The following is a 26,386-nucleotide window of genomic DNA, read 5'->3' as shown; positions in this document are numbered from 1 at the left end:
TTTTTTTTTTTTTTTTTTTTTTTTTTTTTTGACAGGGAGTAGTTTTGAGGGAATCCATAGCTAGCAGTACTCTGATGAATAGGTGAGCACCCAAACCCCTGGAGGCGGGGGTGGGCCAGGTTTAATCATGTCTGCCTCCAGGCCTCTTAAAAGGGCAGGTAGAGTTAAAAAGTGACTCCTCACCCCACAGTGCTGTTTTGGTGTTTGCAGGAAGCTTCGAGATGAAACTAGCTTCTCCTTTTGCGTGGAGAGTGGCTGGGCCAGAGGGGTAAAGGTGGACCGAGCTGGCAGGGGCCTTGCGCTGGTCTGGAGGCGACAGATTCAGCAGCTGAACCGGGTCAGCCTGGACATGGCCAGCGCAATTGTGGATGCCTACCCCTCCCCACAGCTGCTGGTGCAGGTACGCCGCTCTAGGGTCCGTGTCCACAGGAGGCCCCAGGTGCCTCCTGAACAGCACTCAGGGCCAAAGCATGTCTGCAGGTTGGCCAAGGTGAGAGTAAACACCAACCCAGGGAGGGAAGATGGGCTGTTATCTCTAACCCAAGCTCTCTACCCTGCCGGCTCATGGGCAAGAGGTGACCATGAATTGTCAACATTCAGAGGTCGCTTCTGGCTGCAGGCTTATCGGCGATGTGACTCGGAGCAGGAGCGCCAGCACTTGCTGGAAGGCATCCAGGTGCGCCGCGGGGTGGGTGTGACAGCTACCTCCCGCCGGGTCGGCACGGAGCTGTCCAGGCGCATCTACCTGCAGATGACGGCTCTGCAGCCAGACCTATCTTTAGACAGTGCTGACTGATGCTAGCCTGCAGGGACAAAGACAGCAATGGGAGAGTGCCACCTCCCCAAACCTGGAACAAGACTGGAAGCACATTCCCGGCAACAGCTAGGGGCAGCCGGCCTTTGCCCTGTCCATATCCCCTCCGTGTCTCGGCAGAGGCTGATGCCAGCATCTGCCTTTACTCACAAGTCCTCCCCTAGTAAAAACCAGCTGCCCCCACCAGCCCTCAGAAAAGACACACAGGCAGACCACTCGACAGATTTAATAACTGTAGAAATCCAAAAGAATCAGCATCAAATCTCGAAGTCAGAGTGGCTGGCATGGCTGGGTCGGCCACAGTGCTGCCTTGACCAGCCCAGGAACCTGACTGCTGTTTCCACAACTTTGTCATACGTGTTGTATTTAGCTCAATAAAGCATTTGGAATGTGGCCCTGGAGCTCGGAGGAAGACTAAGGAAATGTGTGGTGAGTGAGTGAGGTGTGGACCTGTGGGGCAGAGCTACCCGCGGGGAGGTAAGACCTTTCTTCAAATTGGGACGGTCATGAGTAACAGAGTTACTGAGGGGCCGCTGTAAATAAAACCCAGACCCCGTTCTGTCTTGGCCGTGACAGGATTTGCTCCCTCCAGAGAGTGAGCACTGAGTTGCTTTGATCCCTCACCCAGCTGCTGTATAAAGTGAATGGTGGGGACAGGAAGGTCTGGGGACAGACCGGGCTGCTGCCCTTTGCGGCTCATCTGTACGGATCGCTGTCCAGCTCCAGGGTGCTACCTGTTTTCCCCCCATCTCCTGTTCCTGTCCACTCCCATTAGATGTCCAGAACTATAGTTCTAAAGCTTCATATCTGTGAAGCTGAGTTTCAGGTTCCCTTTGAGGTATTCTGTCGCATGAGCACTCAGAAAGGTCACAGACTGGACCACATTGCAGAGGCCGCCTCTGTGCTCCCCGGGAGCCAAGCAGTCACTGCTCTGAACCCCAGAAGCTGCCCAACCCAAGTAGCCTTGGTGCTTTGCTGGGAATCACGAACTTGTCTACCATGTAGGGCTACACTCGGCTGAGCCCTAATTCTGGCAATTCTGTTCTAGAATGGTTGCTTATAAAGGAGGTCAAATGCTGTCAAGAAAGAAAGTGACAGAGCGGGCATCGCATTCCACCTAGAGGGGTTGGGAGGCGTCAGGTGGGTCCTGGAAGGCCTCACTCTGCCCATGAGCATTAGCTGGACAGTGCTCAAGTCCCTCTCACAGCGAGGCTGTGTGGCTGCCACGATGCCTGGGTGTCTGAGGTCCTTGAGGAAACTAGTGCAGCCCTCCCCAACCTAGGCTGGATTTGCTGAGTGTGCCATCCCCTGGCCCCCAGCAACACAATGGCTTCAGATCTGCCCAGTTCCCCAGGGAGGAATGAAAGAAAGGGCTGTGACATACAAAAGTATCAATGTAGTGACAGCTGACCATTTAGTAGAAATGAGCTTGCCTTTAGACAGCTTCTGTAGTAACTAGAAAAGGCTGTTTTCCCTCCCGACAGAGAAGCCTATTCCTTTAGGCATGCAGGTCACTCCCTCCCACCTCCCAATTCTCACCCCACCAGGAAGCCCTGCTGGGGAACGGGGCCCCACATATGGGGTTTCCAGTACCAGCGGTAGCTGCGGCTGACGACAGGTCTGACGCTAAAAAGAGGTTGTGTCCAGCAGAACCCAATTCCATAGGAATCCAAGCTCTGGGACTGGGAGGCAGCAGGGCCGGGCTGGGCTCACTGCTGAGAGTCGGCCTGCAGGACCCACCGGAGGATCTCGTGGCGCCGCAGCCCCTGCACGGCGTTGTCATAGATGGTGTTCACACTGGCGCAGAGTGGCTGCTGCTGCAGTGCCGTCAGGCGACACGCAACCAGCCCGCCCCCGACACACAGGAGCAGCAGCAACAACAGCAGCTTCAGCACAGCCCAGGACCGAGCCTGCTTCCGGGGTGGTGGCTTGCGGGGGCGGGAGCCAGACTTGGATTCTAGAGGGACAGAATTGCAGTGGACAAAAGTTCCATCAGTGTGGGTGACCCACTCTCCACTAGGTACATGCGTTCTCCACCCAGAGCCACCTACCTTGTCTCAAGCCCTGCGGACAAATAATCAAGGCTCTTAAAAACTGCTGTCCTTCCTTGCTGGGAGTGGGGCACACACCTGTAATCCCGATGCTCAAGAGGCTGAGGGAGGAAGACTGCCTGGAGTTTAAGGCCAGCCAACCTGGGCAACTTAGTGAGACCCTACCTCACAATAAAAGGGCTGCATTCAATCCCCAACACCATCCAGAAACTAAAACAAAAAAACAACCAGAAACCTGCTCTCTGGAGACTGAAACATAACCACTGCCTCCCTCAGATCCCTGGAGACCACACTGGAAATGAACGCAGGCTGCATGTCCCTGGCAGCTCGGTCCCCGGGGTTCTACACTCTTCTTGCTGATGAGACCCAGGTTCCTCAGGGCTGCCCACGTGGGAGACAAAGTTACCGACACTGAACACCAGCACTGCATAACGGGTGCAAAGAGCCTAGACAGGCAGGGTGGTGACCGAACACTCCTCGCCATCAACAGTGATTATAACAGGACGCGGGCTTGCGTGCTGTTCTAAGATTATACATTTGTCTTTCCTAAATCCTCTATCAGCATATTTATAATTTAAAATACGCCTTGGGATTTTTAGATAAAAATTTATAAAGCCTGACTGGGTACCCACAAGGCCAATGGCCACAGTTCTGATTTCTACTTTAATCCCTAGCATTGCCCTCTTAAATAAGTTTGAGCCTCATCTTTAACCAAAATACAAAATAAACAAGGGTGGTGCACCTGCCAAGGCTCCCTTGGGAGCCTGTGGCCCAGGGGGTGTACACACCCAGTATGTGGTGAGATACCCTGGGGAGCGTGAGGCCCCTGCAGTTCTGCGAATGCAGGCTTGTCTAAGGGCTTTTAGTCCAGACAGGGCCCTGCTCTGCAGCAGGCCTGGAACTCATGAGCCTGCCAAGTGCTGGGACTACAGGCTTGCACCACACCTGGCTGCCCAGGTGGTTCTGGACGACCCCCTTTACCAACAATGAGATGGCTGTCTACCCTAGGAGGCTCCAGCACCCAGCTGACTGCAGCACCTGCGCAGAAGTACGTGGGCACTGGGAGTCAGCCAGCCCACACCAGCTGCCTTGGAGGGCCCCAACTCGGGCCCTCTTGCTGGGACAGTCCCATGCATCTGCTGTGATACACACTCGAGTGACGCGCTGGCTGCCCCGCCCCATGGGAACCATGCAACGCAGAGCCCACTCACTTGGGGCCTGGTTTGCCTCCTTCTTGGGCTTCTTCTCCTGCTCCCGCTTGGAGGCCTTGAGGGCATCATATTCCTTGCGCCGCCGCTCCTTCTCCTCTGCCTTCTCCCGCTTCCGCACCTCCCTCTCCTGAGCTTCCTTTGCTCGCTGCTTGGCCTCGCGCTTCTTCTCCGCCTCTGCAACAGAGCCCACCATGCTTGACTCCTCCCTCAAGGTCTCCTCAGCTACTTTGTCCCTTATACCACGAAACAATGTAGTAAAAGAAGCCAGGCTTTGTGGTGCATACCTGTAATTCTGACACTGGAGGCTGAGATGGGAGAATCACAAGTTCATACCCAACCAGGGCTACATATAGTCTTAAAATAAAGCACTGAAGATCAGGGAGATAGCTCAGTAGATTAAGCGCTTCCCTGGCAATTGCAAGGGCCTGAGTTCAATCCCTGGTTCCACAAAAAAAAAGAAAGCACTGGAGATACAAACCCTTGGTTCAATCCCCAGTAACACACACACACACACACACACACACACACACACAGCAGCCAGGTATAGAGGCCCTAGACTGTAATTCCAGCTGCCCCAGAGGCTGAAGCAGTAGTCTAGTGGTAAATGTGACACCAGCCTGCACAAGGGCAACTTGCTAAGATCCTGTCTCAAAATCCTTTTAAAGCACATGAGTGGGCTGGGGTAGGGCTCAGGTAGGACACTGGCTAGCATGCACACGGCCCGGGGCTGGGTCTCAGTACCACACACACAGAAGCAAAGGGCTGCAAGCAGGAGAGATCAGGGTGAGAGGAAGAGGGATTGGACTAAGTCTGACATGCCTCCGGAACGAGGTACTGATTGAAGGCACAGCCAGCTCGACCGGCCAGGCTGCTCCTGCAGTCCCAGCATGTGGAGGCTGAGGCAGAAGACTCACTTGAGCCCAGGACTTCGAAAGCAGCCTGGGCAACCCAGCCTTCACACTCAGCTAATCCCCAACCCTTTTTACTTTTTGAGACAAGGTCTCAACAAATCATCTATGCTGGGCTTGAACTTTTGATTCTCCTGCCTCAGTCTCCCAGGGTGCTGGGATTAGAAGTGTGCACCACTCAGCTCCAGCCAAGACCCTACCAAAGCAAAGCTAAGCCAAACAAGAGAAGACAGAGCAGCCTCCTATGAGAAGACACAATGCAGGTGTAGGCTCCTATATATAGGACTCCTCTCTTCCCAAGTCAGAAATGCACCTGGCATAGGAGGATGACTGAGCAGAAAGGGACAAAGTCAACCACCAGGTTTTTCTGAGAGTCACAGTCAGTTAGACCCAACTGAAAGTTAGACTTTAACTTGGGAATCTATGTAAAAAAACACAGATTTGCTCAGCAGCTCAAATCTGTTTACACATAGGGCCCGACTTCCAAATTACTGGGTTCTAAAAATGCATTTCCAAGTTGGTTATTTGGAAGCCTGAGATACATTTTTCCAAAGCCAGAACGCCACAAGATGGTGGTTAGTGGTCCCCTTAGGGCTTAGAAGCCGACTCGAGCCCTGACACAGCAGCAAGTCCACCGCCTCCTCCCACCCGCCTGTGTGTGGAGGAGCTGAGGCAGGCCAGGCCCCGGTCACACCACACCCACTCTGCTGCTTGGTTGGGCAGGGAGGACAGCAGGGTCACTGCAAATGCATCTTATGGTCACACAGCCCTGCATCAGGGCACTCACAAGCCAGCCAGCCAGCAATACAGAGCCCTCAGCAGCAGAGGCACAGTGTGGCATGAAGGACACACCCTGCTGTGGGGACAAGGCCAGACCAGCGGCCTGCTGTACACACCAGCAAGCCTGAGTTTCACTCAAGCGCAGGGGACCAGTCTTAAGCTCATTGCACCATCACTGACCACATCTGAAAAGCTTCCCTGGAGGCTGGGCGTACAGCTCAGAGTAGGGGACAGCCTGGTCCTGCACAGGGACAATCCCCAGGCATCTGTGGAGTGTAGAGCAGGGACTATGGAGACTGCAGGGGACACTTCGGGAGTCCACAGGAGGGGACTTATTTCAGAGGAGGTGGAGACAGTCTTACGACATACTGGACGTGGGACCAACAGAAGAAAAGAAGCCGGGCATTGTGGACAAACTCAGAAGAGGCTGAAGCAGGATCGTTGCGAGTTTAAGACCAGCCTAGGCCACGAAGTGAGCTCAAAACCAGCCTGAACTACATAGCGAGACCCTGTCTCAAAAAAAAAAGAACAACAGGAAGGGAATCGCAGAATCACAGATGTCATTGCTATTTTAGCCTTCACTAAGTCTGGAGATGAGGAAGGGGCCCTGCTTTGGCCACCTGGCACTGGAATGCTTCTTAGCCTTGGCAGGAACAAGACAAGCAGAGCTCAACTGGAGGCTGTGCTGACCAAGTGGCCCACACTGCCCCTGGCACCGCCCTATGGTGCCCAGCGCCGGGGGCTGGGGAAAGTCACCTACCTCGCTCCACTTCCAGCCGCCGCTGCCGCTCTCGCTCCTGGTCGGCCTGCACAGCCTTCATGTGCTGTAACACCTGTGGGGAAGGCGGGGTCAGAGCGTGAGAAGGAGAGGCTCTGTTCAGGGTCCCAGAGCACCGGGCCCAGCGGGCAACGCAGCTGTGCAGGTTCCTGTCTTTGTGTCAGGTTAGTGCACCAAACTGAAGTCGCAAGAATCCTACGTGCCCAGTTCATCAAAGCTGCCAAATCTTCTTGTGTGAAACACAATGCTGGCTGGTGAGATAGCTCAGTGGTCTAAAGTGCCTGCTTAGGCAAGCCTAGGCAGGCACAGGGGACCATGGTTTGATCCCCAGCACCACATGCCGTGCCAGCTCCACCCTCAGGGCAGGCTGAGCCGGCCAATAGATAGATAGATAGATAGATAAAGAAAAAAACACAATGCTGATCAGAATCTGAAAAGTTCTGCCACTGGTAGTGCAAACCTCTCATCCCAGGTACTTCGGAGGCTGAGGCAGGAAAACCTCACATTCAAAGCCAGCCTGGGCAACTTGGTAAGACTCTGTCTCAAGATAAGTGGGTTTTTTTGGTAAGTGGTATTTGGTACAGGGTCTCATTACGCAGCTCAGACTTGTAGTGATGCTCCTGTTTTCAGCCTCCCCAGTGCTGGGATCACAGGCGCACACCACCACACCCGGTTTAAGATCCATGTTTTTTAAAAGGGCTGTGACAGAGTAGTAAACCACTCGCTTAGCAAGTGCATGGCCCTGGATTCAAGGCCTTGTGTTCAGTGCCCAGTGTTAGAAAATGTTAAAAAAACAAAGGAGAAAAGAAAATGTCCCACCTAGAGCAACTCAGGTCATGTGTGTGCTTTCATAGCCTCTGCCAACAGTGCCCTGATCCCCTCCTGTCTGCAGATTCAACAGAGGCTGCTGTAATGATCCTACCCCAAGGGCAGGAACTCCTGGCCTGCGGGTAGGCACTTGTGGGCCGGCACCCAGCACTTGCCAGACAGCCTTCCCAGCCCAGGGAGACCAAGGTCAGGGCCTGCAGGACAGAGCACAGCTAGGGCCCGGAGCTCCCGAGCCTGCCTCGATGCTGTAGCTCACACATGCGTGCAGATGACCCAAGGAACAAGAGACACAGCAACACTGCCGCCATGGCTGAGGGAGGGGCAAAAGCCCCCCACCACCCCAACTCTGCCCCGTACTGTGGGGCCTGGCAGTGACTAGACCCTTCCTCCCTGGCTGTGGAGATGGTACAGGCCAATGCGACCACCACCCAGCAGAAATGCTTGTCTCCCAGCTCGGAGACGCTGCTGCCTTTTCACTCAAGCTTGTCACAGTAACAAAAGAACCTGGACTATTCTAAGAGAGCAGATACATCTTACTGCAGTGTGTCCTCACACATAATTCTGTTTAAGACAGGGCCTTACTACATGGTTCAGACTGGTCTTGAACTCCCCGTAGTCTAGGCTGGTCTCAAACTTGACAGGATCTTCCTGCCTGAGCCTCCCACGTGTTGGGATCACAGGCATGCACCACCAACCTGGGCTCAAATGTAATTCTTTTCCTGCAAAGCCTCAGGCAACTCATCATAAGGAGAGCTTTAGGAACAAAAGAACTTCCCCACAGAAGTCTGCTTGAAACCCCAAGAAATTCTGTCCACATAGCATCAGGCCAGGAGCCTGCTACTGTCACTCCCTGGGGAGTTAAGCTTATGAAAGTGCTGCTCGGCCCTCTCCTATGTGAAATAAAGGGGCAAAGGCTGCTCAGGCCTGGAGGAAGGGCAAGCGTGATGACGGGACCCAGCCAGGTTCAAAGCTCCAGACTAACTGGTTTTGAGACAGGGTCTTGCTACGCAGTTCAGGCTGGCCTTGAACTGTTGGCAATCCTCCTGCTGCAGCCTCCTGAGGCCTGGGATGACAAGCTAATGCTACCAATCCTGGGCTGGCTTTTTTTTTTTTTTTCTGTATTTAGTGCAGGGTCTACAGGGTGTTAGGGTCTTCCTCCATAGATCAGACTCGTAGTGATTCTCTTGTTTTCAGCCTCCCAAGAGCTGGGATTACAGGCATGTGCCACCACACCCAGTCTTAATTAACGTCTCATTGCGCCCTGGTGGTGGAGCCCAGCATGGTGCTGGGGAACAAACACAGGCACTTCAGTCAACTGAACTATCAGGCTGGCTCTACACCCAGGTTCTTGTACCAATGGGTAAGATGAAGGGGAAGCCACAGAAGCAGTTCTGCATGGGAGAAGATTTGGAGATTCACAGGAGTCCCCATCACGCACACACCAGACGCCTGCTACTCTCCTGTACTGCAGTACAGTCCTGGTTCATAGTCCCTGAAAGCCCAGGAGGCCCAGCAGAAGTGACAAATGGCTCGGAAGCTGAAGGGGAAGGGCTGCAGCCCGTATCCCTGAGAGAGTAGAAGACCGTCACCAAAGGAGCAGGACAGTATCATGGTTACTGGCCACCAGCAAGGTTGCCTTGTATGGCACCTTTAATCCTCTTTTTGTGTCACATGATCCAACTATAACCAACCAAATGCCACATCTGCCATAACCTATCTGTTTATAGCTACAAATTTAATACTTTTATTATCAAAATTCTTTCACTAACTGGGCTCAAGAGGCCATGGCTCTGAGGACTGGGGGTGCACCTCTGTGTGCAGAGCTTGCCTAGAAGGCAGGGTCCCCACTCCCTTGGTCCTTTCAGTGGTCAACATCAGACCACCCTGGAGCATGCAAGTCCTGGTTTCCTAGAAAGGGCCAGGGCTGCGCAGCCCAGATGGTGTTGTTTGGCCCCTGACACAGAGTCCTGTGCTGCTGGGCAGGGTGGATTTCCCAGAAACCTCAGTGCTTTAATCACCCAGGAGCCACTGGAGCCTTGTGAGAAAACAGGAGGCAGAGGCGAGCCCCAGGGGAACGTGTGGGGGACACCAGGGAACCGGGCTCACCTTGTTTGCACACTGCTTACACTGCTTCTCATCCAAGCAATCGCCTGCTACTTTGGCCAGCACAGGATCCAGGGGGTTGTCCTTCAGGTCCAGCCACTTCAGGTTCTACAGGGACACACAGAGGCAGCTAAGCCTGAGCCCACACACAGGCTGGAAGGGAACCAAGGGAACAGAGGCAATCTCTCATGTGCCCCCCTCGGGGGGGACATCAAGGCAGGGCCCCAATGAGTGCAAGATGCATTACTTTGAGCTGCGCGAAGCTGACAGGCAGAGTGACCAGCCTATTGTTGAGGAGATCCAGGTGCTGGAGGTTGACCAGGCGACCAAAGTCCGCCGGCAGCTGTTGCAGCTTGTTCTTGCTGAGGTCCAACTTCACCAGGTGCGTGAGGCCACAGAAATCCGACTAGGGCCAGAGAAGAGGGGACACTTGAGCTGGGGCCTGTGCAATATGGTAGAACTATCCAGCCCACCCTGAGTACCTAGTCTTATGACTTGAAGCACCTAGCACAGCACTTTTCTCACGTGCTCCATGAGTGATCCTGAATATCTGAGTAAGTGGCTGAGCCCATCCCACCCATAGCCTGGTGGCCCTCGGCAGACCTGGACACCTGATACTCAGCTTCTGCCAGGCATCACCTCAGCTGAGGTGACACCACTCATGCTCTACAAGGCCTTGGGGAAAGCCTGGAGGACATGGAAGTGGTTAGGACAAGCAAGAGGGGCGCGCGCTGGAAAGTGCGCCGGGGGTGCTGAGGGATGTGCAAGGTAGACAGCATGCGTGAGGCTTCAGGGAAGAGTGGGGGCCTCGGATGCTTCTTGACAGTGAGGAACAGCTCTCGGAGCTGTATGAAGACGCCCACGCCCGTGAGCGAGGCCCAGGAGAAAATGAAGCCACGCTGTGATAACCTAGTAGACTGCCAGTCCCTCAACTTGGGCCTTAGACCAGGAAGCCACCCTGGAATACAGCAAGGCATGGCTGGGGGAGGGGTACAAGCAGTGCCAGTGACAGCAGATGTGAACCTTACAGTGACAGAGCACAAGCATAGAGAAGGGCAGCCCTACCCAGCAGAAGCCAAGGGGCCCAAGGATCCTGGGTCTCTACAGTACAGGTGCAGCCAAAGAAGCAGCAGGAGGAGCTGTGCAAGACAGGTCGAAAGGCCAGGATGGTGCCAGATGTCTATAATCCCAGCTCAGAGGCTGAGGCAGGAGGGTCGCTGCAAGTACATTGGCTCAAACTACGTAGTGAGTTCAAGGCCAGCCTGAACTACAGAGTGAGATCTTGTCCCAAAAAAAAAAAAAAAAGAAAGAAAGAAAGAAAAAGAAGAAAAGAATTCAAAGGATCAGGAACAGGTCAGGTCTGATGGGTTGAAGAGAAAACAGCAGCAAATTTTAAGGAATTCACGTTCTTCCTTGAGGTAGCTTGATAAAATAAGGATAAGGTAGTTCATAAAAAAATCACTAATTTATCTCCTTATCAGAAGACACAGGCTGGTGGGGGATGGGCTTGTACCCTGAGGCTGTTCACCTTTCCCCCTGGAATCCAGAGCAACTCACAAAATGGTCTCTGGCCTCTTCTCCACTACAGGGAGATAAAGGACTTTTCAAAGGAATAAAATAAAGCAGGGAAGAAAAAAAAAAAAAAAAAGAACAGAGCCCAGTAAGTGACTCAGCCAGCAGCCTGCGGGTTTCCCACTGCTCTGAAGAATGAGCCCTGGCCCTCAACTGCTTTCTCTCCAAAGCGCCCTTGCCACTTCCAACATAACTGCTCAGCTGGGGCCCGCCTGGAGGCCGATCCTGAAAGGACACCATCCCGACCCCCACACTGCCCCGTAATGGAAGGAGCAGTGTCCTGGGCTCTATCCAGGGCTCTCCAGGGCCACGGGAAGTCACTATTCGCTTGACAAGCTCACCGGCAGAGTGCTCAGTTTATTGCAGGACAGATCCAGTATGGTGGCCTTTGGAAGCGCAGCCTAGAAAGCGAGATAAGAAAAACACGTCAGACCGGTGCCAGGAGCGATTCAGCAACACCTGCTGAAGAAGCATTTTCCACAGAAAGTTCCCTTGATTACGGAAGGCCTGGAGGTGCGTGCCTGTAATCCTAGCACTTGGAAAGAAGATCACTGCAAGTGTGAGGCCAGCCCAGAACTGCACAGTGACAACCTGTCTCAATAAAAAAAAAAAGAATGAAAAGAGAAAAGAAAAACAGCACTGAAGCCAAATGCAGTGACACATCTGTGATCTCGGCACTGTGGAAGGCTGAGGCAAAGAAACACAAATTTCTGTCCCATGTGGGAGAAAAAAAAAGACAAGAGTTCAACATCCAGTACCACAACAAAAATAAAAAGGCATGAAAAGCATAATATTGCTGAGAATAAGAGAAAAACATAAACCAGTCTACTATGATTTAAAGAAAAATGGAAAGAGGAAAGTTTGGCTGTGGAACACCTAAGCCAGGAAGACCTCCATCCATTCTTAGAAATTCTCCATGTATTTCTCTGGCACGTGCCTGGTGGACTTCAGGGAACGGTCTGTGTCTAACAAAGCTCTGCATTCTAGTTCTCTCCAGCTCCAGGCCTCCTCAGAGAGGGCCCTTGTCACCCACCTAGGCTGGCCACCTCACAGCTGAACAGATGAGGGAGCGAGGGGCAGCAGAGTGATAGCGAGGCCCTCGCTGTCCAGCTCTTTCCTGTGCTGGCCAGGGCCGCAGAGGCTCTGCAAAGCTGATTCCTTTCCCCCTAGGGATCATGCTGTGCTGACGAGATGCTGGGAGTGAGCAGTGTCACGCATCGGCCTGGAGCTGGGCTGAAACAAGGCTGGCATCTTCCCGTGCAGGAAAGAAGGCAAACACTCACAGAGCCTAGGCCAATCTGCACTCGCCAACTGCCAGTAAGTCCTAAGGGTGTAGTCTGACTACCCAAGAAGTTTTAGAACGAGGCGTGACGGTGCCTATCATCCCAGCACTTAGGAGGCTGAGGCAGGAGGGTTACCATGAGTTCCACGTCAGCCTGGGCCACCTGAGTTCAAGACCAGCCTGAACTATCTAGCAATACCCTGTCTCAAAACAAAAAAAGTTTTGAATTCTACTGTGGGGAGAACAACATGACAACTTCTCCATCTATGGGCATTTGCTGTCTTTCAGGCATTTTATGTTAGTTTTAATCTTCACAGTTAGTGTTCCACCTGGGCGCTACTGGGCCCATTTTATAAGTGAGGAAATCTGCCCATAAAGGTTAACTTGCTAAGGGCGCTCAGCAATTGGGCAATGGAGCTGGGATGTGAACTGGGACTCCCATTCTAACCAAGGCACTCACAGCCCCGGCCAAGTGCCAGGGGCAAATGCCATTTCAAAGGCAGTAAGGAAAGGGTAAACCAGGGGCAGGGCGGAGGTTGGGCTCTCGGTTTGGAATAGCAAGGACATGGGATCCAGCTCCAAGTTTGCAAGTAACTGGCCCTGTGATCTCCCGGGATCTGTTTACCGCGTGGGTGGGTGGAAGGTGGAATTCCCACCGGTTTTAGCGTGGCTGGAATGAGATTTCACTTCCTGCAGGGACTGCCACCCTGGGACTGCCCAGGCAGCCAGCTGGGAGTGTCAGCTCCCTGGAAAAGCTGGATTCCGAGCCACACCCAGGCCTAGCCGAAGGCCTGCATCTTCCAGCCAGCTTGTTCATTCATTCTCGAATCCTTGCAGCCTCTGCTCACCGGGCTCCTGCTCGGCGTCCAGCCTGCGCGGAGTCGGGCGCTGAGGAAAGTCCCCAAAGCAAGGACGTGTTCATTCTGGTCCCCTAAAAAGCCCGGGACCAGGATCAATTAGCACTCCGAGCGCCCTGTCTCCTGGAACTGCGCCAAAGTGACACGTGGACATCCCAGAACACTGGGTCTGGTCGCAGCCTCCCCGGGGACGCAGTTCCTCCCGCCACTTTATTTTAAAGACTGGGAAACTGAGGCTCGGGGCTGGAAAGGGCCTACCCTGGGGCTTCTAGGCCTCGTGGGGTTGTACTGACCAGCTCCTTGACGGGGACCTCATTCAGGTCGCTGAGGCTCAGGTCCAGCTCGTTGCCGTCCAGCTTGTCGCGGAGGTTCCCGCCCTTGCTGCCCGTCTTGGTCATGGTGACACCGGCTGAGCGGGCCCCGACTCCGGGCTCCGATCCACAGGCGTGCGGGGCTCAGAAGGCGTCGTCGGTTCAGCGGAACGGGACCTAAGAGACAACGCCTGCGCCTCGCCGCCGCCGCTGCCGCCGTGAGGTCGCTGCCGCCCGCCTGCCGGCCGCACTCCGAGCACCGCGCCCCGTTCCCACCGGTGCCGCCGCGGCGACGACCACTTCCGTGTCCACGTCACCTTCCGCGACCACCGAGATGCGCTGGCCAGAGCGGCCAGCACAGGCGCGCGCACCCCCTGGCGCCCAGGAGAGGGCACTGCAGGCGCTTCCTGGTCGGTCGCGGAGGGTCGCCAGACGTAGCGGGTCACTAGCTGCGAAATGGCACGGGATTGGACACGAGAAAACCAAAACTGACCTCCTCGGGTCATCCTCCTCCCCCTGGCTTAAGGGCAGAAGCTACAGGTCCTCAAGAATTGCTGCCGGCCCTCTATTTAACTCCCAAACCATAGTCTCTTTCCTAGATTTCTCTCCTCTCGGTCTTAGCTCTGTCTCCTTCGCTGCCGTCCACCTCTTCCAGCTCCCAGGATTTTTCTTTTTTGTTGTTGTTGTTTATTTGGTTTGGGTTGTTTTGTTTGTTTGTTTGTTTGTTTGTTTAGTTGGTTGTTGTTGGTTAAGATGTAAATTTTGTTTGGTTTGTACTCAATTTAATCTCAAAATTGCTAAACTGTGTTTGAGCTTTAGACTATAACATTTGTAATAATTGCCAGTTTGAAGTTCACCATATAAAAAAGAGGCATGGATTTACATTACACCGGTGTCCAATTTACATAACAAGGTGTCCACAGTATATTAGTGACATTTTTTTCGTTGACAGATGACATAAATTTGGTTTTGTTTGGTTTGATTTCTTATTTGCTTTTTGAGACAGGGTCTCACTATGTAGTCCAGGCTGGCCTCAAACTGGCAACATGGATCCTCCTGCCTCAGCCTCCTGAGTGCTGGGATCACAGACACACATCGCCACGTCCACGATCTTTCTAGAAAGCTGACCAAGCCTCTCTGCTTGAAATCCTTCAAACATCCAGCTACCCCTAGGACGTGGGTCTCTCTCTTTGGACTTGATGAGATAGGTCCCCAGGAACTATGTGACTCCCCACAGCTCCCCCTCTTCTTGGGTGCCCCAGCCTTCCCCACCCTCCCTCTCCTCCTAGCTGACTACTAGTCCTTTGGGAAACTTCCTCCTGACCTCCATGACCCCCGGGATGAGATCCACGGCTCTCCTCTGGGCTCTGGTAGAGCCGGAGATCTGCCACCTAGTATCAGCGTGACAGAGTGTCTCGGTGGGGTTCTGGTTAATCCTGGCGCTGCTGCCAGCTGCCCGTGCATCGTAGGCAACCTGCGCCTAGGCCCTACCTGCGGATCTGTGTAGAAGACTGAAGCACCTGAGTAGTGGCTGGGGGAGGATCCCACGTGTGGAACACACAGAGCTTACGGCAGCCCCAGGGCTCCAGCTGTGAGTCGCCATCTCTTCCCAAGTGTACTCCGTGCGTCTCCGTCCTCGTTGGTGGACCGGGAGAGCCCACCCTTTGTCATAGCCATCTTTTTTTTTTCTCTAAAATATTTTTTTTCCACTGCAAATAACCATCTCTCCCTCATTCACTCAATCTTATGTGAGTCACAGAATAGCACATGTCTTAAACTAGTCTTAAATGGAACAATGTGTTTAAGTCACAGGTAACGTTTAAAAGAAATTTCATAAGCCAGATGTGGTAGCACACACTTGTCATCTGTCCTAGGGAGGCTGAGGCAGGAAGATGGCTGGGAGTTTAGGGCCACAAGGGAACTCTACTATTTTTTTAAATATTTATTTATTTATTTATGTGTGTGTGTGTGTGTGTGTGTGTGTGTGTGTGGCCAGCTCAGCCCACCAGGGGGCGGGGCTGGCTGGCATGTGGTGCTGGGGGATTGAACCGCAGTCCCTTGTGCTTTGCTGAGCTTGTTCTAAGTAGGTGCTTTAGACCACTGAGCCATCTCACCAGCCCCGGGAACTCTACTATTGCACTACATTCCCAACCCTTTAATTTTTCTTTTCTTTACTTTTTTTTTTTTTTTTTTTTTTTTTTGAGACAGACTCTTACTGAGTTGCCCAGGCTGTCCTTGAACTTGTACTCTTCCTGCCTCAGCCTCATGAGTGCTGGGATTACATGCGCCACTACATCAGGCAACCCAAATCTTTTGATTCCAAATCTGATTTCTTTTCAATCATTCTATTTTTTTCTGCCTCAACAGAGCCTAAAGCTCACACAAATAACAATCACATAAGGTGAAAAGAAAAATGCCCCAACTCATACGTGTACAAATGAAATCTGTGTGCAGGCCTGTAGGGTTTCGCTTATGCTTGTAATGTCCACCTAACATGTACAAGAGGATTCCTTGTCCCCAGGTCTGTGTTTTATATTTGTTTCTTTTTTTTTTTTTTATGTATTTGGTACAGGGTGTCACTACACAACTGGAACTCAGTGATCCTCCTGTTTTCAGCCTCCTCAGTGCTGGGATTACAGGTGTGCGCCACCATACCCCACCTCGGTGGCTGGCTCAGCCCACCCTGGGGCAGGGCCAGTGCAGCATGTGATGCTGGGGATCAAGCCCCTCTTTTCACTTTTTCTTTCTTTCTTTCTTTCTTTCTTTCTTTCTTTCTTTTGTTTTTTCTTTTCTTTTTTTTTTTTTGTGGAACCAGGAATTGAACTTAGGCCCTTTTGCTTGCCAGGCAAGCGCTTATTCTACTGAGCCATCTCCCAGGCCCCTTCTTTTCACTTTTTTCTGCGGTGGCTTCCAACTCAGTCCTCACAGCAGTCTTTCAAGGACCACATTATTTTCATTCTAAAGTAAAGGAATTGGGGCCTGCCCAGTAGCTCAGTTGCTTAAGCGCCTGCTTAAACAAAGCCCTCAAGCTCAAGCCTCTGGGGTTCGAACCCAGACAGTCACTGCAAACCAGAAATGCCCTAAAGGCATGTCGAGCCTCCAAAAATAAATAAATAAATAAATAAATAAAAATAAAGTAAAGGAATTGAGGCTCAGGGGTTCAACTATTTAATGAAAGTCTCAGCAAAGAAATGAACACATTCCAATAAAGATGGGTCCCTCCCAGCATGGTGGGGAAGAGAAGGTGGAAGGGAAGACAGAAACCCAAACAAACAGCCAGGCAGTGTGGAGTCAGACAGCAGAAGGTGGGCTGGACAGCTTTGTTCAACTTGAGGAAGGTGGATTTAAACTATGAAGCGTGGAGGAAGGGGAAGTCTGTCCCCTTTCGGCAGCCATACTCCTGGGACCAGTCTGCCCCAACCCAGTACTGCCTGTGCCTGTGGGGCCCCCGGGTGTTTGGGGCGCTGCCAAGGAGACATTGTCTCCAAGGCCCTCCAGGAGCCAAAGATCAGGATGAGGACAGGAGGTAAAAGTTCCCTGAAAACCCCAGGGGGCCAGGCCAGTGCTGCCACAGCAAGATCTATGGCCATCTTAGCAGTCACTGGCCCCATCTGGACTTCTATTTATCCTTCTGTAAAATGGGCACAATTGCCAGGCCTGGTGGCATACAACTGTCATCTCAGCACTTGGGTGGCTGAAGCGGGAGTCCCTGCCTCATAAAAGGTAGGTGTCTCCATACAAAGGCTCAGGGTTCAATACCCAATAGTGCACATATACAGAGACAGAGAGAGACAGAGAGAGAGAGAGAGAGAGAGAGAGAGAGAGAGAGAGACAGAGAGAGAGAGAGAGCGCACAGTCAGAGGCATATAGATCAACAGAATAAAATAAAGAGGTTGAAAAGAGCTACACACATAGGAGCGTATGAGTCCTTAGTCTACAAGAGTATATTAAATCCAGCTAGGCATGGTGCCAGGCGCCTGTAGCCGCAGCTCCCCCTCCAGAGGCTGAGGCAGGAGGATCGCATGCTTGAGCCCAAGTTTGGGGGTTGGGCTCGTGGTAGAATGAGTGGTTCACTGATGATTGATGCTTTGTACTTAGCACCTACACAGTCCTGGGTTCAATTCTCAGCACAAAAATTACATTTTTTTTTTTTTTTTTTTTTTGGCGGAACCAGGGATTGAACTCAGGCCCTTGCACTTGCCAGGGAAGCGCTTATTCCACTGAGCCAACTCCCTGGCCCCCCACAAAAATTACATTTTAAAAAGCTTGAAGCCAGTTTGAGTAAATTAACGAGAACTTGCCTCAAAATGAATTAGTTAAGTTGGGCACGGTGGTGCACATCTGTCATGCCAGGCCTCAGGAGGCTGAGGCAGGAAGATGGCTGCAAGTTGGAGGACAACCTGACCTACACAGTAAATTCAAGACCAGCCTGAGCTATGTAGTGAGACCCTATTTCAAAAATCAAAACAAAAATTTGATTAATTAGTTAATTAATTAAATAAAAACCATTGAGGAGTATAACTCAGTAATAAAATGCTCTGGGCTTCAATCCCTGAGTACACCAAAAAAAAAAAAAAAAAAAAAAAAAAAAAAAGTCTAATCCATCAAAAGAGAAGGGTCCCAATAGTATATACTTAGCCAATGTTATTGTGGAACTTTTTTTTTTTTTGGTACCAGGAGTTGAACTCAAGAGTTTGAGTTTGCCAGGCAGCCACTTATGCCTCTGAGCTACATTCCTGGCCTTTTCTTTTTCTTTTTCTTTTTTACCTTCTTTCCTTTTTTGGCAGAACATTATCTGGCAGTTAGAATGAATAAGAAATATAAGATTGGCTTAGAAAAAAAAGATGTTTATCGGCCCGATAGCTCAGCAGACTAAAGCGCCTGCTTAGGCAGATGCAGTGGCCTGGGTTTGATCTCCCGGGCCTGCCCTGCCAGCCCTGCTCCCGGGGTGCGCGGAGCTGGCAATTGAGATGGGGCGTGGTGGTGCGCACCTGTAATCCCAGCACTTGGGAGGATGAAAACAGGAGAATCACTACGAGTCCAACCTACATAGTGAGACCCTGTGGACCCTGTAGACCCTAGAGACCCTCTCCTAAATACAAAAGCAAAAACAAAAATCCCCATGCACACGTGAGCCAGGTGTGGTGGCACACACCTTTTAATCCCAGCAAGCTGAGGCAGGAAGATCACCATGAATTCAAAGCCAGTCTGGGCTACATAGTGAGACCCTGTTTCAACAACCCAGAGTCACGCTGTAAGCTGCTGCGTGACTTGCTCTTTGTCTCCCCCCTGCCGCCATCCCATCTCTGTGTCTATATTTGTGTGTCTATACATACATGTGCATATTTCAGTATTTCAGAAACATGGAAGAACATAGTCCTCAGCTTCGAATAGTTCAACTTACAACCCTTCCACTTTACAACCATGTGAAGGTGACGCACATCCAGCGGATCCAACTATTTTCCAGCCTGGAATTGGAACACAGAGCCTCTGGCGCCCCACCCCTGCCTTCTGCTGAGCCGCATCCCTCCGTCCTGGCCTGCACTTCACAGAAACCTGGCCTGGAGTTGGCATCTGGTCTTCCCCTAGGCTGGCAGCATGGGCACAGGTGCTGGGTGGGGATGACCGCAGGGCACCATCACCAGGAAGACAACCAGCGCCCAGCTGGGCTGCATTGTTAGGCTGGGATGTTCGGTGGGTTCCAGGCAATAAACACATTTTTCAATTCACTGCACTTTCCATGTAGGATTGGAGTTTATCGGGAGGCAACTCCATGGTAAGTGGAGGTGTGTAAGGTCCCTTCCTCTGGCGCAAATGAGAAGCGGGAGAGGGGTAAAGAAAACCTTTATTGCTCAGCATTTGAGGGCTGCCAAGGAGAGGCAAGAACCCTCGCGGGAGGAGGCAGGGAGACAAAGACTTTATGGGGCTGGAGTTTGTCTGGGCAGTAAGGTGTCTTAGCAGGTGCTGATTGAAGAAGGCTTGGCAGGCAAGAAACAAAAGGGAAGCTCAGGGCTGGCCAAGTACCTCCGTGGATTAAAGTGGCCTCAAGCAGGTGCAGGGGCCAGGGTTTGATCCCCAGAGTGCCACACGCTGAGATGGCGATTGAGACTGGGCGTGGTGGCGTATGCCTGTCATCCCAGCTCTTGGGAGGCTGAACACAGGCGATCACTACGAGTCTGATCTATGTAGTGAGACCATGTAGACCCTGTAGACTGCATACTAAAATACAAAGAAAAAGAAAACATACAGGCGGTAAGCACACATATGTGCCTAACAAGTTCACATGAAACTAGGAAAAGGTATGGAAGAATATATGTTTTGTTGTTTTTGAGACAGGGTCTCACTTTGTAGTTCAGGCTGACCTTGAACTCACTGTGTAGCCCAGGCTGGCCTCCAACTCTGGTGATCCTCCTGCTTCAGCCTCCCAAGTGCTGGGATGACAGGTGTGTACCACCATGCTCAGCATAAATGGGTATACTTTTACCCTTCTTTAGGCTGAGAATTTGTTGCAATGAGGTTTAGCACTTTGTAATAAAATATAATATAGAAATGTTCAAGTCAGGTGTGGTAGTCCGAACCTGCAGCGTCAAGGCTCTGAGAGGCTGAGGCAGAGGGATGGCAAGCTGAGCCCAGCCAGCCTGTGCAACTTAGTGACTTAATGAGACCTCGCCTCAAATAAATAAATAAATAAATAAATAAATAAATAACGAGCTAGGGATATACCTCAATCTGAAGCACTTGGGGTTCAATCTTCAGTAACACTCACATGCAAATAACAGATATACAAGAATGAGAAGTTGAATATAAATACACAATGAATAAATGGAATGAATGAGTGAAATCCTACTTCGGGACAGATTTGAGATCCAATCTGGTTTTGCCAACTTTGAACACCTTACCTAGTCTCTCCAAGCCTGAAACTCCATCTAGAGAGAAGCTGTTTCTTTAGTAAGGATTAAATACAAAAATATAGCTGGGCCTGATGGCACATGCCTGTAATCCCAGTACTGTTTAGGAGGCTGAGGCAGGAGGCTCCCCTCCAGTTCTAAGCCAGCCTGGGCTACCTACCAGAGACCTTGGCTCAAGAAACGGAAAAACAAAGGAAGAAAGAAAGAAAGAAAGAAAGAAAGAAAGAAAGAAAGAAAGAAAGAAAGAAAGAAAGACCAGACCACAAGGCTGAGAGTAGCTGAACATGTGGAGGTGCTGTCCCCCCCAGCACCCCTCAGTCACTAGATCACATTTGACTGATCAGCCATTTGTTGTTATACACAAACTGCTTTCTCTGTACACAGCAGTTCAGAGCAAGTTCCTTATTTTCACTTTCAGTTTGAAAACCACAAACACTCTGGGCACTGGCTAGTGGATCCGTGTGATCTGTGAGGCAGAACACAAGCATGATATTCTCCAACTCTTTTATGCCTCTTCTTCAGGATTAAAGTGCACTCTTCCCACCTGTCCCGGCTCCTCCACCCCCTCTTTAGGGTCCCGGGGCCAGGGACCTGGGCCTCCGCCACACTGGGAAGAGGCCCAGTGACAGCCCCTCTTTCCTAAGAGGAGCCGCTCTTAGGAAAAATCTTCCAAAGGGCCTTTTTCCACACTCCACTTTTAAACAGGAAGCTATGAACATTTACACCAGAAAGAAGAGATTTGTTCACAGTCATTCACAAAGCGAGAGTAGCCCAGAGGCTGCCAGGACCTAGTAACCTTTACTCTTGTTACTTAACAGTGAGATCTTTCTTTTTTTTTCTTTCTCTTATTTTTTTTGAGACAGGATCTCACTGTGTAGTCCAGCCTACCCTCAAACTCATGGTGATTCTCCTGCCTCAGCTTCCTATCTGCTGGAATTACAGGCATGCACCACTGTGCCTGGCTACAGTGAGAACTTTCTTAACAGTGAGGACTTCGTCAAACACCAATCCTTATAACGGATTCATGTCTCCAGCCAGGAAACTTCCTCAGGGCTGTTAATAAAAAGGTGTATTAACTTAAAACACACAGGGCTCAGGGGCAGAATGCTTGCCAGGCACAGGTGCAAACCTGGGTTCATCCTGGTTACTAAAAACAAAACCCATGCCTACCATTTTAGAAAATAAAATAAGATAGTCAGATATGTTGGCGCATGTTTGTAATGCTAGCCCTCTCAAAAGCTGAGGGAGGAAAGAATGTGGTCTGAGTCTAGCCTTGGCAGTTTAGGATTTTGTGAGACCCTGTTTCAAAAATAACAAAATGGGATGTAGCTCAATGTGAAGCCTTCCCCAACCTTCCCACCCCCTCAAAAAAAAAAAAAAAAGTTTACAGAAAGGCTTTCAAACAAAAAGCAAAAGTCTCTTTTCCTTCCACCCGTGGTGCCATCCTAGCTCCCAGAGGAAATATTTTTTAAAAATTGTGGTGGCACAATCCTGTGATCTATGTCAGCCACCTGGATGCTAGGACTGTAGTACAAGGACCCGCAGACCAGCTCCTGCCCTGATGAGAGTCCTACTGCAGAGGTCAAGGCCGGGGCCAGGCCTCGGGGGCAATGATTTACTCAGAGGGGCAATAATTTACCCACAGTCCCCCAGGAGGCCAGGAACGGCAGGGACCCAGTGCTCCAGGTCCCATGGGCCAGCTCCAGAGCTGTCTTGTTACAGTCCTTAGGAAGCCACTTCCTTGCAAGTCCAGCTTCTCAGGGGGTTTGGGGTCAGGACTGTCCCCACGAGCTCCAGGGCGTCTGAGGTCACTTTGAGGATCAAAAAGAAGAGTAGTGCTCTAGCGACCTCAGTGGAGTCACTGTTCCCAGGCCAGGGCAAAGGTTCCTCAGGCCACACTGGCCTCTGCCAGCGCCACCTGGTGGGCTTCTCCATCTCCAAGTCCGAAGTGGGGACCCACTAGGAGTCCCCCTTTCTTCCCCTTGAGGAAGGGTCTGGATGATCCAGAACTGGAACCTGCACACACTGAGGCGACCTCTGTACCCCGTGCCACCTTCCTGGCCCATCCTAGCCCCAGGAATGGTCAGAGAAGGTCACCGACCCCTGGGTCTGGCTGCCCCAGAGCTTCCTGGGCCTCAGGAAACCTGAAGGAGCTGCAGGGAAAGTGAGATGTTTTGGGCTTAGCCTCACCCCTAGTTGTTTCCTGTTTGCGCTTCCGTCTGCACCTTGGGAAACTGAGTTTTAGGGCCCCCAGCTAGGGGGACAAATGGGAGAGGTCCCGGTCCCTGAAGCCTACTAGAACGATCAAGGCGGTGGCACCAGGGGCAGTTGGCAGCTAGTGGACGTGAGCTTGCGGTGCCCCAAGACCGGAGGAGAGCTCTGCTCATCCCGGGCTCGTAGGCACACGGGACCCTCAGCCTCTCTGCACCCCCCAATCTGGGCCCTCGTGTGCGCTGGCAGACTTGGAGGCGCACCCCCCAAGGTCACAACTTGGAGGGGGCCTCTCACGGCCCACAGGCTAAATGGGGCGCGGGGCAGAACCAGACCGCTCCTCGCCATCGTGAAATTAACCAACTCCTGGTCGCGCAGCCCCAAGCACCTGACGGCCAGGAGGGGACCCTATCGGGAAAAGGCACTTGCAGCCCGGGCCTTCGGATCCACAGAAAGCCAGGGCGATTGGGGGTGGGGGTCCCACGCGAAGGTGGCCCGTCCAGCCCGCGTCTCGCCCCGCCCCGGGACCCTCCCGCTCCCGCCTCCCGCGCGCCCCGCCTCGGCGGCTTTAAAAGTTTGCTGGGCAAGGAGCAGCGGGTGTGCGAGCATGGCGCTGTGCGTGGGGATGCTGCGCCTCGCGACGCTGCGGACCCCCGGGATGGGGGTGCAGGGGGTGCGGTCCCGCCTCGCCGGGGGTGCGCAGGAAGCCAGGCTGCAGTGCGCTCGCCCGCTCAGGTACTGGCCGGGGAAGGGGGAAGGGGGAGGGGCTGGGCCTCCCCTGGGAGGACCCTGGGGGGAAGGGTCCTACAGAGCTCAGCTGACCCCCCAGGCCGGGTGGCCGCGGCTGAGGCGCCCTGGGGGCACCCGGCGTCCTTACACCCTCCCCTTCCCGGATGCCCTAGCAACACGGAAAGCTGGCCTGCTGGGGCCCTCTACTGAGTCCAAAAATCAGGACTCCAGAGTCCACCCTGGCCAGGAGTGTGAGTTTCAAGCAGTCTATCCTGAGGGGAAGGAAAAGGACCAAGGTCTGGGCTGTGTCCTGAGAACTCTGGCTCTGAACTTGGCCCCCATCAGGCGCCAACTTGGGAATCCAGTCCCTCACACCAGCCACTAAACTTAGCAGTCTCCCGTCACCACCTGCCCTGGCAGAGACCGCCTCCCTCGTGCTGCTACTGCTGGGCCTGTCTTTTTCTGTCTGCAGGGCAAAGAGTGGCAGAGAGCTGGCAGGTCCGGATGGCCAGGCTCTGGTAGAGCCACCTGAGCCAGCCCTAGCAGAGGTCGTCAGTGTAGGGTGGCCCTCCAGTCCTGGAGCCTACTGCACCCAACAGGATAGCTGCCCACACACACGGGCTGTGTGGGGCTGGGCACGGGGTCGGGGAGGAACTGTGTCTCTGAGAACTAGATTGATTTTTTTCTTCTTTTTTTTAATTGGGTGTAAGAGTTGGAGAAAGTCCAGTTTCTTTTCTGGCTAGAACTGTCTCTCAATGAAGATCACAAAGTTGCTGAACTTGCTGGAGCTTTCAGAAATCTAGAATACTTCGCCATCTCCGTCTGCCTCACTTCCTGAGAAAGCCCAGAGGTCAAGGCTGGGCAGCAGATGGGCCCCGGATGAAGGGAGGGCACTCTCCCCTCCCTCCTTTCATCCAGGGTTTCCCAGTGTTCCTCTCCTCCCTAGCCTCCAAGCCACACCTTCACCCTTTTCTTGGCTCCTCAGGCTGTTTGGGCTGTAAAACAGGTACTTCCACAAGTCAGGCCTCTGCAACATTCCTGGGCTTCCATGTTTCTGTTTGTAAACAAAACAGGTCACTTGCCTGCTTCAGGCCCCTGACCCCTGAGGTGCCCAGCCTCAAGAGAAAGTGCATCTGCGGGGGTTTCCTGAGCATTTGGCCTAACTTCCTTCCATTTGGCCTAACTTCCTTCCATTCCTTTGTCTCGGGACTCCTATTCTGCCCCTCCAAAGCTGCAGTAGCTCAGACAGTCGGTAGCAGGCAGCTGGCTGTGTCCAGCCCCTAGTGGGTACTGAGGGTATACAAGCAGGAGGACTCAGTCCTGAGCCTTCCAGAGGCATAGGGGTGGGTGGAAAAGATAGGTCAAGAAATCACAGCACAGGACTCCAAGTACCTTGATGTGGCAAGCTCCTGGACTCCTGCCCTCTGACTTCTTTGTTTTAATTTTTAAATTTCAATTAGAAATAAGACAGCCTTGGCTTTTTGACAGGTTCTGCTGTATAGCCCAAGCTGGCCTCAAACTCATAGCAGTCCTGCCTTGGCCTCCCGAGTGCTGGGATGGCAGGTGTACGCACCCCTCTGGCTGTCCTCTGGTTTCTGGCCTGGTCACATGGAGCTGCTTTCCTGCTCTGTTGCTCCAGATGCCTGGATTTGCTCAATGGGAAACAGCAAGAACTTTGAAACCTGGCTTTTCTCCCTACGGAGTGTGTGGCCTGCGGCTGCCCAGGCTCAACTCTGAAGCCAGCTCCTTGGTTGCTCAGGGGTAGCTTCTGCTAGTTGTTGGGCAGGTGGCTGGGAAGTTGTCTGGTGCTCAGCCATTCCTTTGATGCGGGGTTGGTTCTAGAAGGCTGAGGTCCAGGCCTCTAGTGCGCCTTAGGAGACGGTCAAGGGGGAGGGTTTGTGTCAGCCCTGCCCCTGGTTCATATGCCACTTTCCCCATGGGCTCCACACCAGTGTCTCAAGGGGACCTAAGGGGGTCTCCTGGCCCAAAGACTTCAGGCTCTCAGAAACAGCCCCTGTTGTACTCAGGAGGCTGAGGCAGGAGGATGGTGAGTTCAAGGCCAGTGTCAACTATACTGTGATTTCAAGGTCAGCCTGGAGTACACAGTGAGACCCTGACTCAAAAAGTGAGGCGGGAGTCGGAGAGTTAGCAAAGGCTCTGAGTTCAGTCCCTGGTGCAAAAGAAAAATAAGAAAAATAAGAAAAAGCCATCTGTGTTGGTATGTGCCAGAGGCTGAGGCAGGAGGATTGCCAACAGTTTGAAACCAGTGTAGGCTCCAAAGCAAGACCCTGCCTCAGAAAACAAAAAGTGAAAAAAGAAAAGAGGAAAATAGAAATGTTCCCTGTGTTCCTGAAAACATGGCCCCGAGTACCAGTTCCCTCTGTGCTTGCGGCACACACCACAAATGAGCACTTGCCAGTGGTTTCTGCGGAGGTGGCTGTGCAGCCATTACTACTCGGCAAGTCTTGGAGCTAGTGCCTTTCGCAGGCTGTAGATTCTGGCAGGGAGGGAACGTTGGGTGATGATCCTGGGCTTTATGGTCTAATTGCATGTGGCAAAACGTACCAACACACTGCGCCAGTCTTAAGTGTAGAGTTCAACAGGGGTTAATTGTGGTACTGTGTTTGCTGCTGCCATAGCGAAGCCCACAGGCGGAGCCGTTTATGAGCAGTTAGAGCTCATTTAGCTTCCGCGGCTGGGCAGCCCAAGAGCTGAGCTCGGTGTGTGTGGCCGAGATAGGAGGAATGTGAGTTCGAGGCCAGCTTGTGCAGCGTATGAGCCCCAGGCCAGTGGGGGACTGCACAGCACAACTGCCTTAAAAAATGCTAACGAGATACTTTGTTTCCTCGTCATATGTTCCAGGTGGTGTGTCTGATCCATATGACCTTCTTCAGTCAGAGGAGCCAGTTTAAGTGCCTGACAGCCACACTTGCTAGGCAGGACCCATCTAGGCCACACAGCCATAGCAGTCTCCCTCCAACCCTTCCCAGGGCCTGCTTTCCCTAACCATTCAGGTTTCCAGCTCTGCAGATTAATTTCCCTT

The 26,386-nt window shown here is 52.4% G+C and overlaps 3 protein-coding genes across 3 annotated transcripts in view; 2 read left to right on the top strand and 1 right to left on the bottom strand.

Annotated features, from left to right (window-relative positions):
- Positions 1-957, top strand: part of Eme1 (essential meiotic structure-specific endonuclease 1) — a 6,580-nt gene extending 5,623 nt beyond the window's left edge. The window contains exons 8-9 of the mRNA XM_004633631.2: positions 211-400; positions 620-957. Of these exons, the coding sequence (XP_004633688.1) occupies positions 211-400; positions 620-796 (367 nt within the window). The 3' untranslated portion in view covers positions 797-957. The remainder of the gene's footprint in view (positions 1-210; positions 401-619) is intronic.
- A 67-nt stretch (positions 958-1,024) lies between these two features.
- On the bottom strand, positions 1,025-13,809 carry Lrrc59 (leucine rich repeat containing 59). The gene is made up of 7 exons (XM_004633629.2): positions 13,478-13,809; positions 11,387-11,446; positions 9,721-9,879; positions 9,477-9,581; positions 6,525-6,597; positions 4,077-4,250; positions 1,025-2,771 (listed from the first exon to the last, which is right to left on the bottom strand). The coding sequence occupies exons 1-7, from the start codon at positions 13,580-13,582 to the stop codon at positions 2,524-2,526; spliced, it is 924 nt and encodes a 307-aa protein (XP_004633686.1). The 5' UTR covers positions 13,583-13,809; the 3' UTR covers positions 1,025-2,523.
- Positions 13,810-23,188: 9,379 nt separating this feature from the next.
- The window catches only part of Acsf2 (acyl-CoA synthetase family member 2), a 42,237-nt gene continuing 39,039 nt past the window's right edge, over positions 23,189-26,386 (top strand). The window contains exon 1 of the mRNA XM_012515300.2: positions 23,189-23,349. Within this exon, the coding sequence (XP_012370754.2) occupies positions 23,222-23,349 (128 nt within the window). The 5' untranslated portion in view covers positions 23,189-23,221. The remainder of the gene's footprint in view (positions 23,350-26,386) is intronic.

The sequence above is a fragment of the Octodon degus genome, unplaced genomic scaffold, assembly GCF_000260255.1.
Source record: "Octodon degus isolate 3935 unplaced genomic scaffold, OctDeg1.0 scaffold00056, whole genome shotgun sequence".
NCBI classification, from domain to species: Eukaryota; Metazoa; Chordata; class Mammalia; order Rodentia; family Octodontidae; genus Octodon; species Octodon degus.
This window is presented reverse-complemented; position numbering and strand designations above follow the sequence as displayed.

Coding starts and splice junctions, on each gene's coding strand:
- Lrrc59 (XM_004633629.2), bottom strand. CDS start 13,582: ATGACCAAGACGGGCAGCAAGGGCGGGAACCTCCGCGACAAGCTGGAC. Junction 9,582..9,720: donor TCAGCTTCGCGCAGCTCAAA/GTAATGCATCTT, acceptor GTGTCCCTGTAG/AACCTGAAGTGGCTGGACCT. Junction 2,772..4,076: donor GGAGGCAAACCAGGCCCCAA/GTGAGTGGGCTC, acceptor CTGTCCCTCTAG/AATCCAAGTCTGGCTCCCGC.